Below are 18364 nucleotides of genomic sequence, written 5' to 3'. Positions count from 1 at the left end.
GGGAAGAAGTGGCACTTTTCTGTTTAATGCCAACGTCTGCAGTGGTACGGTTTTAAGTAAAAGCAAAGTATCTTGCCAGGCGTTAGTTGGTTAGGATGGTTGAGTTTCCTGTCAATCTTTTGAAATAAAGCTTCCATCAGTTACAGAGAGGAGGGAGGGGAAACTGGTTGGTATGTAAAATAAATGAAAAAAAAGTTATTTAAATAAAAAAAAAAAAGAAAGAAAAGCTAAGATGTCCTAGGATTCACTACAAAGGTGGTCTAGATAGAAGAGGCATTAAAGAAAAGAGGCAAAACAACCAGGAAGCTATGACCACAACTATGAACGGGAAAGTACCAAGGAGAAACATCCGTTCAGTAAAGGTGCAACAGTGTCGTGAGTCTGTGGGAGTTTATCTTTGGGAATTGTGGGTTAGTGATAAGAGATATGCCTTGAGGGGATTAAAAACCTTGGCCTGCTGCCCTAAGCTGTTGAGAGACTCCCAGGGGTGAGAAACTCAAGATGCAATCCAGCAATCAGGCTAGTCAGTTTTCCCACCCTACTTCTGGCTCTCCTTGACCCCAGGGTCAGCTCAGTAGCTGTCCTGCTCTATACTGCTTCCCATCCCTTGTCCGGGTTTCCTCTCCTCTCCTGAAGAAGGAAGACAGGGTTGTGGCTTAGCCTCCTGATACTGCCTAGCTCCATCTCTTCAGGCTCCCTTAGTTGGAATCCTCTAGCCTACCCCCTTTGCCCCTACACTTTCCCTTTCTATGAGTCCTTCTAACATTCCACGGCAGGGTAACCAAGGCTAGTTGTCTTCAACTTACACACAGAGCACCGCTGAGGACTGCTGCTCTCCTACTGACTGCTGACTCGGTACTCTCCTTAGCGGAGGACCACAGAGACAGCCTGGTGCCTGAACACCAGAAACCAGGAGAAAGCCCAGTTCTAGCACCTCGGCCCTCTTCAACATCTCAGATCCGCATCCTGCCGCCACTGAAAGCTTGCCTGGGCCTGGTGGAGTGGATGCTGCTGCTTCCTGTGCTGTTTGCAGTCTGTCCCTTCGACAAGTCTTACACAGGCTGACTTTTCAGATTGGATTTTGATGGCATTTGGGAATAAGGTGCCCCCTGCCCCCCCCCCCCCCCCCATGAGGTGTGAATTGAACCTAGGATCTCCCGTGTGCTAGACAATGTATGGTCTTCACTGAGCTACACTCCTAGGCCTAAATTTCACTTCTGAAGAGGCGTTACCCCCTGCCCCTTGCCATCCTGTCCTAGCTTCCTGAGGACCAGTTACATACGTGTGCACCACAACAGGCAGCATCTTTTTTACATACATATTTAGTGTATACGTTTGCACGTGTGTGTGCACGTGCACTGGAGTGCCTGTGGAGGCCAGAAATGGACATCAGATGTCTTCCTTGGCTACCTTCCGCTTTATTTACGGAGGCAGGGTCTCTTGCTGAGGCTACCTCGACAGCTTGCTCTGAGAATCCTGTGTTAGGAATCATAGGTGAGTTGCCCTCTTCCTATTATGTGGGTGCTAGGGATCCAAGCTAGACTGTCCACACTGAGTTATCTCCTCAGCCGCTTAGTCTATCCCTAAAAGAGCCAGAGATTGCGTTTCTGAGGCTCCTTTAATTGTAAATCATGTGTGTGTGTGTGTGTGTGTGTGTGTGTGTGTGTGTGTGTGTGTGTTCACTCTCGAGTGCTAGAATTATAGCTGGACCACCATGCCTGCCAGGCATTAACATACACACAAACACCCGCCCACACTAACAAGTTCATATGTTTAAAGTTCAGGTCAGTGAATACAGGAGACAGCTGTTACTGTGGGACTAGGACCACAAGTGTCAAAGACGTCTATGGTCTTCAAGCATGGTCCTGAAACTGATAACAGCTTTTATTTTCCGTGACACAATCTGTTTGCCTGTTCTTTCTGACCCGTTCTCTTGGCCATGACTTCAGATAACATTGTTAGAGAATTAGTGACATTTGGCTTGCTACAACATTTGTAGTCACAGCCTAATGGCTCAGCCTTGGACAGGTGTACGCAGAACAGTGGGATCCCCTTGCAGAACTTGAAACAGGCCAGAAATGTAAAATTTAGTTTTATACTACAAATAAAGTTTGCCTGAAGATCAGAGGGTAAAGCCAGCCACTAGCTAGCCATAGAGGCCAGGTGGTGGTGGCGCACACCTTTAATCCCAGAAGAGGTGGCAGATGTAGACAGATCTCTGTGAGTTCAAGGCCACCCTGGGCTACACAACATTGATCCAGTCTAAAAGGGAAACAGAGCCAGGCAGTGGTGGCGCATACGTTTAATCCCAGCACTCGGGAGGTGGAGACAGGAAGCGATATGGCTGGGCGGAGTGAGGAATGTAAGGTGGGAGGAGACAAGAACTCAGGGTTCTTTAGGCTGAGGATTTGTAGGGGTGGAACTAGTGGCTGCCGCTCTGCTTCTCTGCTCTTTTAGCATTTACCCTGATAATCTGGCTCTGGGTTTTTATTAAGACCAATTAGGATTCATGCTACAAGATGGGGCTGGAAAGATGGCTCAGCAGGTAAGAGCATTGCCTGCTCTTCCCGAGGACCCAGACCCAGCTCAGTCCTCAGCACCCACATAGTACACAGGGGACCCAGAGCTCTCTTCTGGTCTCCATGAGTACTAGGCACACATGTGGGGCCCTGACCAGATACAACATGCAGGCCAAACACTCGTACACTTAAAATAAAGAGAGAAAAGATAAACAGAACATTTAAAGCCTATTTTGCAACCATGAAGAGACTTGTGTAACAGTGGCAGCTTCACCTGTAGAAGACATGGAGGATGGTAGTCGACTGCCCTGGGATTGTTCCTTTCTTCCCTTCTAGACAGGGTCGCAGTGTTGTGGATTTAGCTCAGTGGTAGAGCACTTGCCTCGCAAGTTCAAGGCCCTGAGTTCGGTCGTCAGCTCAGGGACAGGGTTTTATAGTGTACCTTTGCTGGTCTGGAACTCCCAACAGTGCGGGAATGAAAGGTGTGTGGCACCTCGGTATTCTATCTGAGTTCCTGTAACAGACTATGTCTGGACAAAATTAAGTGGGGAGGGGGTCTCTAATTAAGTGGGGTACTTCGGCCTGTTTCGCTGAGTCCATACGTGCATTCGGAGGCCAGAGGTTGAGGACAGAAGCCTTACTTGCCTGCTTGAGACCAGAGCTCACTAATTGGGCCTGTCTAGTCAGCTAGCTTGACCTAGGGATCCTTTGTCCTGACTCCTGAAGGTCGGATTACAGGTGGGCATGCCTGCTGGGCATTTCCTCGGGTGCTGCGGACTGAGTCTGCTGTTACTCTTCACAGCAAGTACTTTTCTCAGCCATCTCGACCCTCACTTTGGCTCTTTCTTTCTTCTTTTTAATTCTTTTTCTTTTTTCTTTCTTTCTTTTTTTGGTTTTTCGAGACAGGGTTTCTCTATGTAGTTTTGCGCCTTCCTGGAACTCACTCTGTAGACCAGGCTGGCCTCGAACTCACAGAGATCCACCTGGCTCTGCCTCCCGAGTGCTGGGATTAAAGGCGTGTGCCACCACTGCCTGGCTTCTTTTTAATTCTTTACAGTTTTAGTCTTTAAGCACATAAAATTATACTACTTATAATTATACTATGGTAGGTTATTGAGCAAGCCCACGCCTCGGTTTCTGCTTTTTTTAGAACGGAGATGACAACATTATGGCTAAGATGAGGGTCGACGGGCCCGCTGCTGCTTCAGCCTCTCATCTACAAACCCCACCACACAGCACTGCCATGAATTCTAACACACGGAAGCTACTTACGGCAGACACTGTCTACACACGGAGCACACCGAGTGTGGACCTGCGGTCAGGTGTGCAGACACTGTCTACACACGGAGCACACCGAGTGGACCTGCGGTCAGGTGTGCAGACACTGTCTACACACGGAGCACACCGAGTGTGGATCTGCGGTCAGGTGTGCAGACACTGTCTACACACGGAGCACACTGAGTGTGGACCTGCTGTCAGATGTAACAGCACATGGATGCAGCACATGGATGCAGTCCTTGCACTTGGGAGGCCAGACTGAGTTTGAGGCCAGACCTTGTCTTTTTTTGTTTACTTTTTTGAGATGGGGGCTTCTCTGTGTAGCCCTGGCTGGCCTCGAACTCACAGATGTCCACCTGCCTCTGCCTCCCAAGTGCTGGGATTAAAGGTGTGCGCCACTGAGGCTGCTGCCCCACCACCTAGCTAGGAGGTAGCTCAGTGTTTGCCTGGCACGCACAGGCCCTGGGGTGGGCTTTCAGCATACCTAAATAAAGAAAAAACTTGGTCTACATTTCCAGAGTTCCAGGCCAGCCAGGGCTACATACTGAGACACTGTCTCAAAAGAATAAAGTGACCCTAGGTTAAAGGCCCCTTTAGAGGCTGCTAATGTAAGTAAAGGATGGTGCTGTCTCACAAACAGCTGGATGTCTGGTAGGAGAACTGCTGTGCTACTTACTGGTCAGGCTGAGCCCAACTAGACAGACCCTAGAATTGAAGAAATGTCTCCTGTGGGGCCCAGAATACTGATGACAGTTTTAGAAGATCTTATTAGAAACAGGATGGAGATCATACTGGGAGATACTGGAGTAGGAAAGAGGCACACAAAAAAGCAAGGTAACCACTCCAGTTAGGAAAAGTTGTTCCATTTAATGCTAGACTTTCCAGGATTGAGATGCAAGCCTTTATGCAATTACATCCAATGTTAAAATTGGTAATACATAATTTACAAAGATTAACATCAAAACAATCATCTATTTAGATATGCTTTTCTGTAAAAAGGAAATATATTAGCAGCATTTATATTCTCCGCAATCACACAGCCTACAGACATGCAGACTAACTGTAGCTATTTGCAGTGATGTAGTGCTTTTGCCCCGCTTTCCAAACACCAAAACCCACCTGGCAGCTGGGGGGTTGTTTTTATTTTGTTATTATAAAATAACTGAAAAATAAAAAAGGCATTAATTTCTACACCAGTAAGAAAAAGCAAGTTTTTGCACTTACCTAACATTTGATTGTCTAAAAAACATTTCAGTTTTGAATCTTTCAACAAAAGAAAGATAAAATGACAGCGTAGTGTCTTTTGCTTCTGTTCTTACATTTTACAAAGTTTTTTCTTTCTTTTTTAAAATTTTAGTGTTTAACACTATTAAAGGAAAACATTGATTTTTAGCTCTTTCTTGTCATTTTCTTGCTTCTGACTAAAAGGAGACCCCCAAAGTGCCCTTAGTCCAACCTCCCTCCCACCCACTCCCTGCAACGAGAAACAAAAGGAACCACTCCAATGGGCTTGGACATGCGACCCCAGCTCCACACGTGAGTATCTTATACTCAGGTCTCGTGGTAATGAACAATGCTTCTCTACAGTAAGAAAATACTCCAAACTATTTTCTTAATTTCTCTTTTTTCTTTAATAAAATATTTTGCTTTTTCTCTGCTCAAGGGGATCTCTGGCATCCCCCTTCCTCTCTTTTTTTTTCCCTTAAGAATAACACAGGAAGGAGAGAAAGAAAAAGAAAATCAATGGAATGAAAGGTGGTCAAATGTCTCTACCTAAATGAGTCAGAGCGTCGTCATCATAAGGGGAAGGAAATGTACAGTTAGGACATCATTGGTCCAGCATCGGAAAAGAGTAATGAGGATGTGTTTACTAATGTATTGCTTACCAATCTCACAGCATATATATATACACACACACACATATATACACACACACACACATATATACACACATACACACACACACACATATATATACACACACACACAACTTGGCACATTTAAAAACCATCTTTTCTCTTATAAGAACATCTAAAATGTATATGCATATGTATGTCTGAGAAGACAGAGCAAAGCGTTTTGAATTTTACTCGTAGAGAGACAGTATGGTCTGTTAACGTCTGGTCAAGACTGGGAGGGAAGGAGACCCTGGCTATACCTCCTGATGACGAAGTCATTCAGAAAGGCGAAGGGAGACGGACGAGTGGGGGACAGACACTGGGAACTCTACAGTTACGAAAATGAGTAGTGTTTTCATCAACTGGTGATCTACACTCGCAACAAACACTCTGACCAGGAACACTGCTCAACAGTTCTGTAGTGAGTTCATTAGAGGAGGGTTTAGAGTTTTCATGTAGTTTTAGAAAATTGGTTTGTTTTTGAAGTGAATCTTCTTTTTGCACAGCACAGCAGACACACAGGAAGAGAAGCAGCATGTGTGCTGGCGGGGACGTGGCTTTCTCAGTAGGAAAAAATATGTCTGGCAGGTTAGGAAGGGTAAAAAAATCATTACAAATACTGCCCGCCCTTCTGACCCCATGGAGGCCTCTTCTACCCCATGATTCTACTGACTCACTTCTGGGGAGCAGAGCAGGGAGGGTGGCAGCAGTTCTAAGTGCTTCGAGCAGTCAGTTCATGTTCTAGGACTCTGACCTGGCTGGGAAGAAGGAAGAGTTTCCTGGTCAAGGAAGTCAGGAGAGGCCCCAGCTACACCATCTGTTTTAGGTCTGACACAGCTCTTAGAGCTGCAAGAGCAGACGGGACAGGGCTGGGATCCAGGCCCTTCCCTTTGGAGTTTGATCTGTACCTGTCACAGGAAGCAGCACTCTGAGTCCCTGCAGGGCCGTGAGGACTGTCAAGTGCTCTAAGGCCCAGCACTTCCGGCTATTCCCGATGTGGTCCTCCTCTCTACAGTAACGCTCAGGGCAAAGCCATGAAGAGGAGAAGTAAACTCAACAGCCTCACGCAAGCCTACTTCCTGCCTCTCCACTAGCTCCAGGTCTAGTAAGTACCTAGTGTCAAAGACGTGACCCACTCCCTTGCTTGGATGGACCTTTCCCGCCCCGTCCACACTCAGAGAGCAAGAGAGCGGACTTGTTGGCTTCACTGGATCCCAGATGCTCCACGTTCTCGTTCCGCTCAGAGTCACTTCCGAAAGCTGTTTTCTGGTATAAACAAAGTGCGTCTTCGCAGTCTCCTGCCTGATCCTTCTTCCAGCAGGTAGGTCACGTCAATGGCTGAAAACAGAACCAAGGTAGTTCAGCAAATAACACTCTTCTACACCTCAGTCTGGATTTGCACTCTAAGGAAAACTCAAGGACTCATTCCCCCCCTCCCCGCCCCTGGCCTAAAGCAATTAGGTCTTTCTCTAGACCTAAATTTTTGTTTTGAAGCTGTTACTCTCCCTCCAAAAGAAAAGTGGTTCGCTAGGGTAGGGAAGACACTATCCAAACTCAGCCTCACACTGAAGAAACCAAACCATTTTCTTAGAACATGCTGGCATAGTAACCAGAAGTAGTTCTGGACCCTGACAGAAGAAAGCTCAGTGGTATGTGCTGCCCAGCACATGTGAAATACGAGGTTTACTCTCCAATACAACACATGCACACACACACTGCACACACGCACAAGCACACGTGTGTGCAATGTGTTTTACTACTTTTCCATTGACTTCTCACTTATCTTCAAGCCTAATTATGAGTCTTACCATTTTTCCCAGGGATTTTCTCAAGGAGGCTGAGCAAGATCTGGTTGAGCCGTTCCCGCTGGGTGTGTCTCCGCTCCTCAGGTGTGCTGGCTAACTGCGGCTCCTGACTACCTTCCTCTGGTTTCTTCCCACTGTCACTGAGGTCGGCAGGAACTCTTTCCTGTTCTGGCTCCTCAGGGCTGGGCATCTCACTGGCTGCTTGCTCCTGACTAGCCAGCACCTCTTCAATCAAGGGCAAAGCATCATCTTCTTGCCCTAGGTCTTTTAGGGGTGGCTTTGAGCGGTCAGCCTTCCAGGATGATCTGTCAAAGGACATGTGAATTCAGGGCACGGCTAACAAGACACTGGACAGGGTGGGGAATGAAAGCTAGAAGCCTAAGGTGGCTTGAGGTCCTCGAGTCTGCTTCTTAGAACTTTGGCTTGAGTTAAGAAATCTGAATGTCAGCGTTATACAAACCATCACTTTTCTCTGAAATGTAGTTTTTCCTTTTTATGGCAGTACTTGGATATGCTAGGTTAATGTTCTACCACTTAGAAATTAACTTAATTTCCATTTGTAAAATTAAACCTTTCTTGTTCTCAGAAATCTGAAGCAAAAATGAGATAGAATCTCATAAAACACAGCAGGCCTGAAGAGCTGAGGTGTCACTGATTGCTTCATGAACACAAAGGAAACTCAGTCCAACCACAATATTTATTTTACTTTTCTATGTTATCTAGAATTCTTCACTTTTTATAGGCTACTGTTACAGAGAAAGCAGTGGGCATTTATTATATTTAAATTATGTGTGTACACGTGTGTGCATGTGTATGTGAGTGCAGGTGCCCATGGAGGCCAGGAGAGGGTGCGGGATCCCCTGGAGCGGGTTTACAGGTGGCCATGAACAACCTGGCATGGGTAGAGGGAACACAAGAGCAACACAAGCTCTTAACCACTGAGTCATCTCTACAGCTCCAGTAGTGGCTACTTAAGCTCTTACCTGACAGACAAGAGAAAAGCCTCCATGAGGAACCTCCTTCTCATTTATAAAACAAGGAAAAATATAAACTGTTAAAAGTGCAAACTGCGCAGTACTGACTGAATCTCTTTAATAGAGGCATCTAAAGTGGATGCACCCTCATGTGATGGAGAAAACTCAGTCTAGAAAGAAAGAGAGATTCTGAGTCCATCTGCAGTTCCATGTCTAACCTTCTTCTCTCTCCCTTCTCTTTACACTCCCCTGTTCTTGCTAGGGATGTGTAACGGGACTGCACCGCTCCCACTGAAGTGATGGCGTTACTCAGGGCCTACCCTACAGAGAACAGCCAATCCCAGTAGGCAGACCAATGAGGAGCTACTTGCTTTCTTGTTCTGTATTAGCTCTTAGCTAACCCCTCAGGAACGTGAGCTAACCCCCTCCCGTTTTTCCAGGACTCACCGCCCTCCGTTCCTCTTGTAGTTGTCTGGGACATAATGAGGCTGCAGAAAGAAAGAGGAAAGCACGTTAATGCTGGGTCTCATCTGGGGACACGCGGCTAAGGAGACAACTCGGGTGACTTCTTTATCTTTTTCTTTATGGGAGGTTATTAGGATGCCGACATCTTGCTCGCTTGCCTTTTTTTTTTTTTTTTTTTTTTTTTTTTTTTTTTTTTGAGGCGAATTGCTTTCTTTGCCACATGCTCCTGCTATAATTGTAGTAATGAATGAAAATCATTGGTCTGCATTTTCAACAACTAGAGAAAATACCCAGGGAGGAGATGAGAATGAAAGAACATGAACAAGCATTCTATCATCAAGCTATGTTCAGATTACATTTAATGGTCTTGTCTTACATGGACAACTATTTATTTATTTAGTGTGTAATGTTTGGGTGTCTACGCATCACAGCTCATGTATGAAGGGTTCTCTGCTACTACATGGGTTGTGGGATCCAATTTTGGTCTTCAAGATCTAAGGCAGTGTCCATATCCGCTGAACCATTTTGTCAACTGTCTCAAGCTCCACCCTTTTTTAGACAAGGTCTCACTATGTAGGCCTAGCTGCCCTGGAACTAGCTACATAAGCCGGAGTGGCCTCAAGATTACAGCACTTAAACTGCCCCTGCATCTGAAGGGTGATTAACGGCCTCTGTCTTCACGCCCAGTCATGCCTTACTTTTGCTTTTTGGTTTTTTTTTGGTTTTTCAAGACAGGATTTCTCCGTGTAGTTTTGGTGCCTTGAACTCACAGAGCTCCACCTGGCTCTGCCTCCCAAGTGCTGGGATTAAAGGTGTGCACCACCCCCCCCTTACATTTTTGATTTAGACATTAAAAAAAAAAAAAAAGCACCAAAGGATGTTTTAAGGGCTAGGACTGCTTGGAGCTCAACATAAGCCTAGGCTACACAGTGGCTTTGAGGCAAACCTGGATTACAGTAAGACCCTGTAATATAAAAATAAAGAGATTATTTTTCAGGGATACTATCCTTTTTATATATTTATTTATTTATTAAGACAGGGTCTCACTATGCATTCCTAGCTGGTCTAGAACTTGCTATGTAGACCAGGTTGGCCTTGAACCCACAGAAATCCATGGGCCTCTGCATACTACATGTCCCACCACACCTAGCTTTTACAAATTATGAATATGAAGAAAGGAAGGTATGGAGGGGATAGGGAGGATACTCAGCAGGTAGGAGTACTCACCATACAAGCAGGAGGACCTGAATTCAAATCCCTAGTACTCACATAAAAAAGCAGGGTGTGATCCAGTGTTGGGTGTTGGGGCAAAGACAGTAGGATTACTGGAGTTTGCTGGCTATTAGCTCCAGGTACAGTGAGAGACCCTGTCTCAAGGAATTAGGGTGGAGAGCAATAGAACAGGGAAGCCAGTCTCCTCTGGCCTCACCTGCACTTGTGCATGTGTGCACTCACAAGGAAAGACTAGTGAGGCTAGTGTCACACACGTGCAATTCCAGCACTCAGGAGGGAGAGGCAAGAGAATTAAAAATTCAAAGTCAGCTGATCTAAGCGGTGAGCTCCTGCCACAAAACAAAAACAACCAAGGTGACTTACTGAGAAATCTCTTTTGGGAGTGAGCTTCTTGGGGAAATGATCAAAGGCATAGGGTTTGGTGCAGACAGGATAACGATTTCGATGGATCTTGTAAAACAGGTGTGCTGACTTGTCAAGCCGATAGTCACAGATGTAAACATCTTGTTCCTTTATTCCTTTGGGTCTCCCTGTAAATTCAAACACTGTTACAGAATCTGACTTCTCAGGCCAGAGAGTTGGCTCAGCTGCTAAGAGTACATGCTGCTTTTACAGAGGACCAGAGTTTGGTTCCCAGTACCCAGGTGAGAGGGCTCATAATTGTCTGTAACTGCAGCTCCAGGGGAATTTACACCCTCCCTCTGGCCTCTGAAGGCACCAGTACTCACACAAAGATACATACACAGACCCACATTATTAAAAATAAAATAGATCTAGGCCCAAGAGTGGTGGTGCACACCTGTAATTTCAGTGAGGCAGAAGGATCTCCGAGTTCAAGGCCAGAGAGGTCTGGTCTACACAGAGAAATAAATCCTGTCCCAAAACAACAGCAGCAACAACAACAAAACAACAGAAAGATCTAAAACAAAGATCAGTAAATCTGATTTTCCTTTGTCCCCAGAAGAAGCCCAGTGGACAGCTATCTCTGAGAGAGAAGACAGACCCATCAGGAGCAGACACTAGTCATTAAGGAAAGGCTGGAAAACCAAGCATTGGATGGTTGTGGAAGAAAGCAGAATTTTTAAGCACTAGTATGCAAAAGGAGATGGAACATAGCAGTGGAATGGAGTAACGGAATGTAAAAACCCCAGAAATGTAGATTGAATGTCGCAGGGATTTTTGAGCATGTACTCTGAGGAACAGAATGGTCCATGAGGAAGTTATGGGAAAGGAAGAGTCATAAATATGAGGAAGCACATCAGGAAGCTAATTCTTTTTTAATTGGAGAAGTCAGGTCACAGAGCTGTAAGCAGTTTGTCAGTACGGAATAAGAATACTTACTATTGTCAAGTTTTTGCTATGATAATGAAATAAAGATATAGGTAACTAAATTCTTGCCAATCATGGCAACAAACACACATCAAGCTAGCCATTAACTAGAGCTTTTGTGTATCATTTGATCTCTGTAAAACTTGGAAAAATCTGCTTTCAAATGAAGGAAACTCATGCTTGGTTAAGTATATCAGTAGTAAAATGTGATGCAGCTGGATTCTGAAATTGGCTCAATATTCTCAAATGTTGAAGTTGGGTGGTGGTGGCAGCAGCAGCGGCGGTGGCGCACGCCTTTAATCCCAGCACTCGGGAAGCAGAGGCAGGTGGATCTCTGAGTTCGAGGCCAGCCTGGGCTACATAGTGAGTACCAAGCCAGCCAGGGATATACAGAGAAACTCTGTCTGAAAAGAAAAAGTTGGGCCCAAGTGTTTGCCAACAAGCCTGATGACCTGAGTTCAATCCCCTAAACTCACTTGGGAAAAAACAAAGGTGGTGGTGTTATGAATATTTAAGTACTGAGCACTGAATAAAAGAAAAGGGACTCTCTCAGGGAAGCTCACACCAGGTCTTTCTGAGTATCTTTCTCCCTTAATCCTGGTGTTTACACATCAGAATACCTTTATTAGCTGTAATCTCAGGCAGCTGGATCTGACTCTGGAACTGAAGGCCAGCCTAGTATACAAAGTGAATTCCAGGCCAGGGCAGCAGAGTAAGATCCTGTTGCAAAGTGAATGAATGTATAAGTAAATGTGTGTGAACGTTTGGCCTGCATATATGTACGTGTACCATGTGTATGCCTGGTGCGCACTGAAGCCAGAAGAAAGTGCTGGATCCCCTAGAACTGGAGTTACAGATGGTTCTGAGCTGCCATGTGGGTGCTGGGATCTGAACTTGGGTCCTCTGCAAGAGCATCAAGTGCTCTTCACTGCTGAGCTCTCTCTCCAGTCCCAAAGACCACCTCTCAACAAGCCTTCATCATTTACCTTTACAATATGTATAAAGGTCCAATACACAGCAGGTCCCAACTACAGCCTCCAAGGGAATGATCTCATAGAGTGGCACCCGAAATAGCTCATTGTGATAGAACCGACGGGATGGAGAGTGGTGGGTTTCATGGGGGCGGAAATAATGGTGACCAAAGGCAAACCGTTCCTCTCTTTAAAAAAACAAAACAAAACAAAACAAAAAAAAGGAAAATGAGAAAGGAGAGGTTAAGTCTACGAACAAGACTCCAGTGCATACTCCGCTCTGCTGGGAGGACACAGCTGGAAGCAGACAGGACCAAGCACATACTTTTCATTCTTCCAAAGCTTTTCAATTCTAAAGATGTCAAGTTTATCTCGGTTAATGTGTGATAACAGTCTGTAGGACTGACGGACTGGATGGCCATCAGGTGTGCGTCGACTGTCCCTCATCAGGTACACACAGTCACCTAGGAATGTACAGAACAAAGGAGAACATTAATATTGACCCCTGGGTGTACTCCATAAGGCATCCTTTTATCTGATCCATGGTCTAAAACAATATGGAGGGGTAGGCAGAGAGCCCAGTAATTCAATGAGCAAGGACCTAGGTTCAATGCCTACTACTACAAAAGAAATCAAGAGAAAGTAAAATCAGCAGTCTTATGACTATTATTAATTCTAATTACAAAAGGCTCTCTTTAGTTTTTTTTTTTTTTATTTTATTTTCTCTTTACTAGGTTTATTTGCTGTGGGATGTTCTGTATGGCAAATGTGTTGCTAATTAGTCAATAAATAAAACACTGATTGGCCATTGGCTAGGCAGGAAGTGTAGGCGGGACAAGGAGGAGAATAAAGCTGGGAAGTGGAAGGCTGAGTCAGAGAGATACTGCCAGCCGCCATGATGACAAACAGCATGTGAAGATGCCGGTAAGCCAAGAGCCACGTGGCAAGGTATAGATTAATGGAAATGGATTAATTTAAGCTGTAAGAACAGTTAGCAAGAAGCCTGCCACGGCCATACAGTTTGTAACCAATATAAGTCTCTGTGTTTACTTGATCGGGTCTGAGTGCCTGTGGGACTGGCAAGTGAAAGAGATTTGTCCTGACTGTGGGCCAGGCTACTATTATTATTTTTTATTTGTTTTGGTTTTGAGACAGGTCTTACTATGTAGCCCTGTCTGGCCTGGAACTCACTAAGTAGACAAGGCTGGCCTCAAATTCAGAGATCTATCCCTCTCTATCTCCAGATGGGATTAAAGACATTGTGCCACCATACCCGGTCTACTAGGTTTAAAATTAATATAAAGATCTTGGCTATAGATTGGGTCAATTACCAGCACAGCGAACAAACAAGCAAACAGACAAATAAACTACAATAAGTCAGGCACAGTAGCTAATGCCTATTATCCCAGAACTTGGGAGGCAGAGACAGGACAGCTAGGAGTTTGAGTCCTGGCCTGAGCTATAGTCTAAAAAAAAAACAGTAACAATGAAATAAGACACAAACAAACACCAACCCACAATCAAGCCACCAAACAAAAGCCAGCAAACCAAGGGGAGGGATTCCTAAAGCTTCAGCATCCCTCAAGAGCTAAGAGACAGTCCATGGTTGCTAAGGAACCAAGTGGGGTGGAGTCACAGTCCTCAGGGATACAGCCTATGGTAAGCACCCCCGGTTGAAGGAAGTAATAATCTCCTTCCACCCAGGCTCACGCAGCTAATCCTAATGAAATGCAGTGTGCGCGTGTGCGCGCACGCGCGCACACACACACACACACACACACACACACAAGACTTTTTAGAAGGGTTTGGTGCGGGGGGGGGGGGGGGGGGATAAGAGAGGATGATGGTAAAAGGGGAAAAAACTTCAAATAGAAATAAAATTAGCTTTGTAAAGCTGTTTCTACAATAAATATACGTTGGAAGTGGGATAATGATGAGTTTAAGGGTATCTATTCAAGGCCATGCAGGATGATGACTATCATGCACAGAGTATATATACACTTCCCACTACTCAGAAAGGTCAGTGGGATTTGGGCTTTTGTACTTACCCTGACGAAGCAGCAAGTCATCTCGGAGTAAACAGATGAAGTAGACACAGCCAGGTTGGGCATAGTGGGGCCGAGGGATCATGGGTACCTCCTGAAGAGCAGAAAGTCAATGGAGAAAGGCTAGAATTAATACACTTGGTCTAATGATCTCAATTCAGGAGAGGAAAAGAACTAAGACTTAGCATTTCCACTCAAGACTTACTAAAGTCATTTCCATTCACTACAAATATGAAAACCACTCGTTTTTAAGGCCACAGAAATGACAGCAGATGACAGGGACTGACAGGCCCAGGACCTGAGATAATGCTTTATAAAGCATTAGTTTTTTTTTTTTTTTTTTTTTTTAAAGATTTATTTATTATGTATACAGTATTCTGCCTGCGTACCAGAAGAGGGCACCAGATCTCATTACAGATGGTTGTGAGCCACCATGTGGTTGCTGGGAATTGAACTCAGGACCTCTGGAAGAGCAACCAGTGCTCTTAACCTCTGAGCCATCTCTCCAGCCCTAAAGCATTAGTTTTGAGACTGCTCTGTGCGACCTCTGAAAATGTGTGAAATGGGGACATTCATGACAGTTGTATTTGGAGGCTACTTACAGCTATTTAGTGTCTAAGGCCAGGGAAGTAGAGCATCCTAAATTGCATTCCTCACAACAGCACTATGGTTAAGAAATGGTGCCTAAACAGGGGGTGGTGCCCACCTTTAATCCCAGCACTCGGGAGGCAGAGGCAGGTGGATCTCTGTGAGTTTGAGGCCAGCCTGGGCTACAGAGCGAGTTCCAGGACAGCGGGGGTTGTTACATAAAGAAACCCTGTTTCAAAAAAAAAAAAGCAAAACAAAACAGAAAGAGAGAAAGAAAGAAAGAAGGAAATGCTGCCTAAATCCTTCTTTTTAAGGAGGTGATTTCATCAAGATCATAATGCACATTTATTGATTGTGTGTGAATGTATGTATGTGTATATGCACACTTGCTTGCCATAGCACATGTGTGGAGGGGAGAGGACACTTTGCAGAAATCAGTTCTCTCTTTCTACCATGTGGATTCCTGGGATGGAACTTAGGCTGCAAAGCTTAGCAGCAAGAGCTTTTATCCACTGAGCCGACCTGGCAGCCCAAGATCATCCATAGAAATACAGCAGTACAAGATAAAAACCCACCCAATTTGGTCAAGTCACTGACTCGTACTTCAGTAAATAACTGAGTCAAGGGTTGTTTTCAACAAAACACGACCTGACCCAAACGGTACTTAGAACTCTGTCTCTACTACTGAGAGACTAAGGCAAGACAATTGTGAATTTGGAGCTAGCCTGGGCTATACAGTAAGCTTCTAACTCAAAAACATCAAAACAAAAAGAATTTTAGTTTCATATAGGACCATTTTTCATCTTCTTTTCTTTTTGTGTAGCCCTGGCTATGCTGGAATTCACTCTATAGACCAAACTAGCCTCAAAATCAGAGATCCACCTGCCTTTGCCTCCCCACACTGCTGGGATTAAAGACGTGCACCACCACCTCTCAGCTTTATAAAGTATTTTTTTTTCACAGATACGAAGTATTTTATTTCCTTTTGGTTACACTCCTGAGAAAAGGAAGGGCAAGAATTACCACCCTCAGAGCAAAGCCGAGGCACAGAGAGCCTGAGCAATTCTGCAAAGGAGGATCACATACTACTTCTAACTAGGGATCAGCTTACCCTGTCCACAGGCCGAGGGTCACACTGCTCACAAAGGTAGTGCTCCACGTCTGTGTTCACACCCATGCAGTCACAGTGCTGCCACACCTAGGGACACAGACACACTTGACAAGGGGATTCACACTCAGTGAGAGAAGCCCTGAGGAGTAATAATGATAGTGATAAAAATAGAGCAACAGGACAGTGCAAGGAAAAGAGGAATGAAGAAGCCGTAGGAGGATGAGTGAGAATTAGAAACGAAAGATTGAGAGGAAAAGACAATGTCTGAATAAATGTCTACACATCAATTCTAATATAAAGATCTGGACAAATACAGTGGGAGATGAGAGAATGAAGATGATATACTACAGACTCTCACTGGCTACGTAACACTATCCACACTGCAGCTACTCTGAAAGGCTAAGTTCCATTCCTAAGAACTGCCCTTGACGCTTACTGGACTTTATCCTCTCAATAATCTTATGTACTATTCATAGCCCCAGGAGAAAATGAACTAACCAGTGCACAGGTACAGACAACACTACAAATTGAGTCCTACTCTAGTTCTAACAGGAGCCATCTGTGGACAAACATCATATACACTGGAATCTACCTGTATTCACGGTCTACACTGTGTGCTACTGTTCATGTTTTTCAAGGTAAAGCAGTACCAAACGCTACCCTCCTAGGTGCAGAGTTTGTGAGAAATGTACAGTTATCTAAATAGGCAGAAGAAAGGAAGACATAAATGGAAGATAAAAAGGAGAGAGACTCTATAACAGCAGAGCTAAACAGAAGCCGCCCGAAGTTAGAGTTCATAAGAAGCCTGCCAAGGTCAACTCCAGGAAGAACAGATTGCTTTTCTGCATCTGGTCCCCAAGCACATGCGGACCAGGCTGCTGCACCCTCGAACACTCACCATGCACTTGTCACACTGGATCATGAGGCCTTCGTCCTTGTAGAGGCCACAGATACAGCGGATGATGTCATCGTCCTTTTCATGACCATTCTCCTTTTCAGAGACTGAGGTCTCACTGCTGTCTGCCTCACTTGCTGTTTCTCCCACAATCTCATCAATCTGAGCTGAGGCCTCATGCCGGGCACTGTAATAGGCCTTTCGTAAGCGGCAAACATCCCTCCCAATTGGGGATTTCCGCCCATAGTACTTCTGAAGAAAGCAAAAGACAGACATCGTTTTTGTTCTTCTCAGTTTGGTTTGAAAATAGACCTGTAGAGGGAGTATGATTTTCTTTATTCTCCCACTTTGGCTAACAAATTGAACTATAATGAATTAAAATTAGAATTCAGATGGTATGTTTTCAGTTTTTTCTATTGCTTTGTTATTGAATTCCTGTCAAGGGCCTTACTATCCATAAGATCAAACACCTAGTGATCATTAAATTTTAATTAATGTTGGAAGCATAACGTATCGCAGAAAATTTCTATCTACCTTTGTTTGGCAAATGGTTGGGAGCATATAGTAGATGTCTGTGGAAGCTGGGTTTTAATAGGAACTATGTTCTAATTCCAGACTGCTCTAATCATTCTCCTCCCTCCTAATATCCCTCTCTTCTTTGTCTCTGTCTCTACCCCAATAGCCTGTTCTGTTCTCAGGGTATGTCAGCGTCACTGGAGAACTGTCCTTTCAGCTACTACATGGTGTTTTATTTATGCTCTAGGCTTGCTTTTGGAGTCAGGGTCTTAGTATAGCCTGGTCTGGCTCAAACTTGAGCTGACCTTCTTGCCTCAGCCTTTCAAGTGCTGGTAACAGGAATGAGCCACCATGCTTGGCCTCATATGTACTTATTTTCATGAACTAAAAAATGACGGATACACAATACATTGGTAAAAATATTTATGTAATATAGAAGTTAAGGGTGGCCGGACGGTGGTGGCAAGTGATGCATGGCATGTGGGAGGCAGAGGCAGGTGAATCTCTGTGAGTTCGAGGCCAGCCTGGGCTACAGAGTGAGTTCCAGGAAAGGTGCCAAAGCTACACCAAGAAATCCTGTCTCAAAAAACCAAAACAAGCAAACAAACAAACGTTAAAGGCAAAATTAGGATTTTACAAAGATTATATTGTTTTGAGAATGACTCCAATCTCTCATTCCAGAATTTTCTGTGTGTGTGTGTCCCCACCCACGCTCGCATGCATGTCTGCCTACCTGT

General features: G+C 44.8%; 1 protein-coding gene across 1 annotated transcript in view; it reads right to left on the bottom strand.

Moving 5' to 3' along the window:
- Positions 1–4644: 4644 nt before the first annotated feature.
- Positions 4645–18364, bottom strand: part of Ash1l (ASH1 like histone lysine methyltransferase) — a 160233-nt gene continuing 146513 nt past the window's right edge. Inside the window, exons 20-28 of the mRNA XM_059265644.1 lie at positions 17115–17363; positions 16217–16303; positions 14521–14611; positions 12798–12936; positions 12488–12660; positions 10536–10702; positions 8922–8962; positions 7504–7805; positions 4645–7033 (exon numbers count right to left, since the gene is read on the bottom strand). Of these exons, the coding sequence (XP_059121627.1) occupies positions 6942–7033; positions 7504–7805; positions 8922–8962; positions 10536–10702; positions 12488–12660; positions 12798–12936; positions 14521–14611; positions 16217–16303; positions 17115–17363 (1341 nt within the window). The 3' untranslated portion in view covers positions 4645–6941. The remainder of the gene's footprint in view (positions 7034–7503; positions 7806–8921; positions 8963–10535; positions 10703–12487; positions 12661–12797; positions 12937–14520; positions 14612–16216; positions 16304–17114; positions 17364–18364) is intronic.

The sequence above is a fragment of the Peromyscus eremicus genome, chromosome 6, assembly GCF_949786415.1.
Source record: "Peromyscus eremicus chromosome 6, PerEre_H2_v1, whole genome shotgun sequence".
In the NCBI taxonomy this organism is placed as follows: domain Eukaryota; kingdom Metazoa; phylum Chordata; class Mammalia; order Rodentia; family Cricetidae; genus Peromyscus; species Peromyscus eremicus.
Note: the sequence above shows the minus strand (reverse complement) of the source record. Positions and strands in the feature narration are given on the sequence as shown.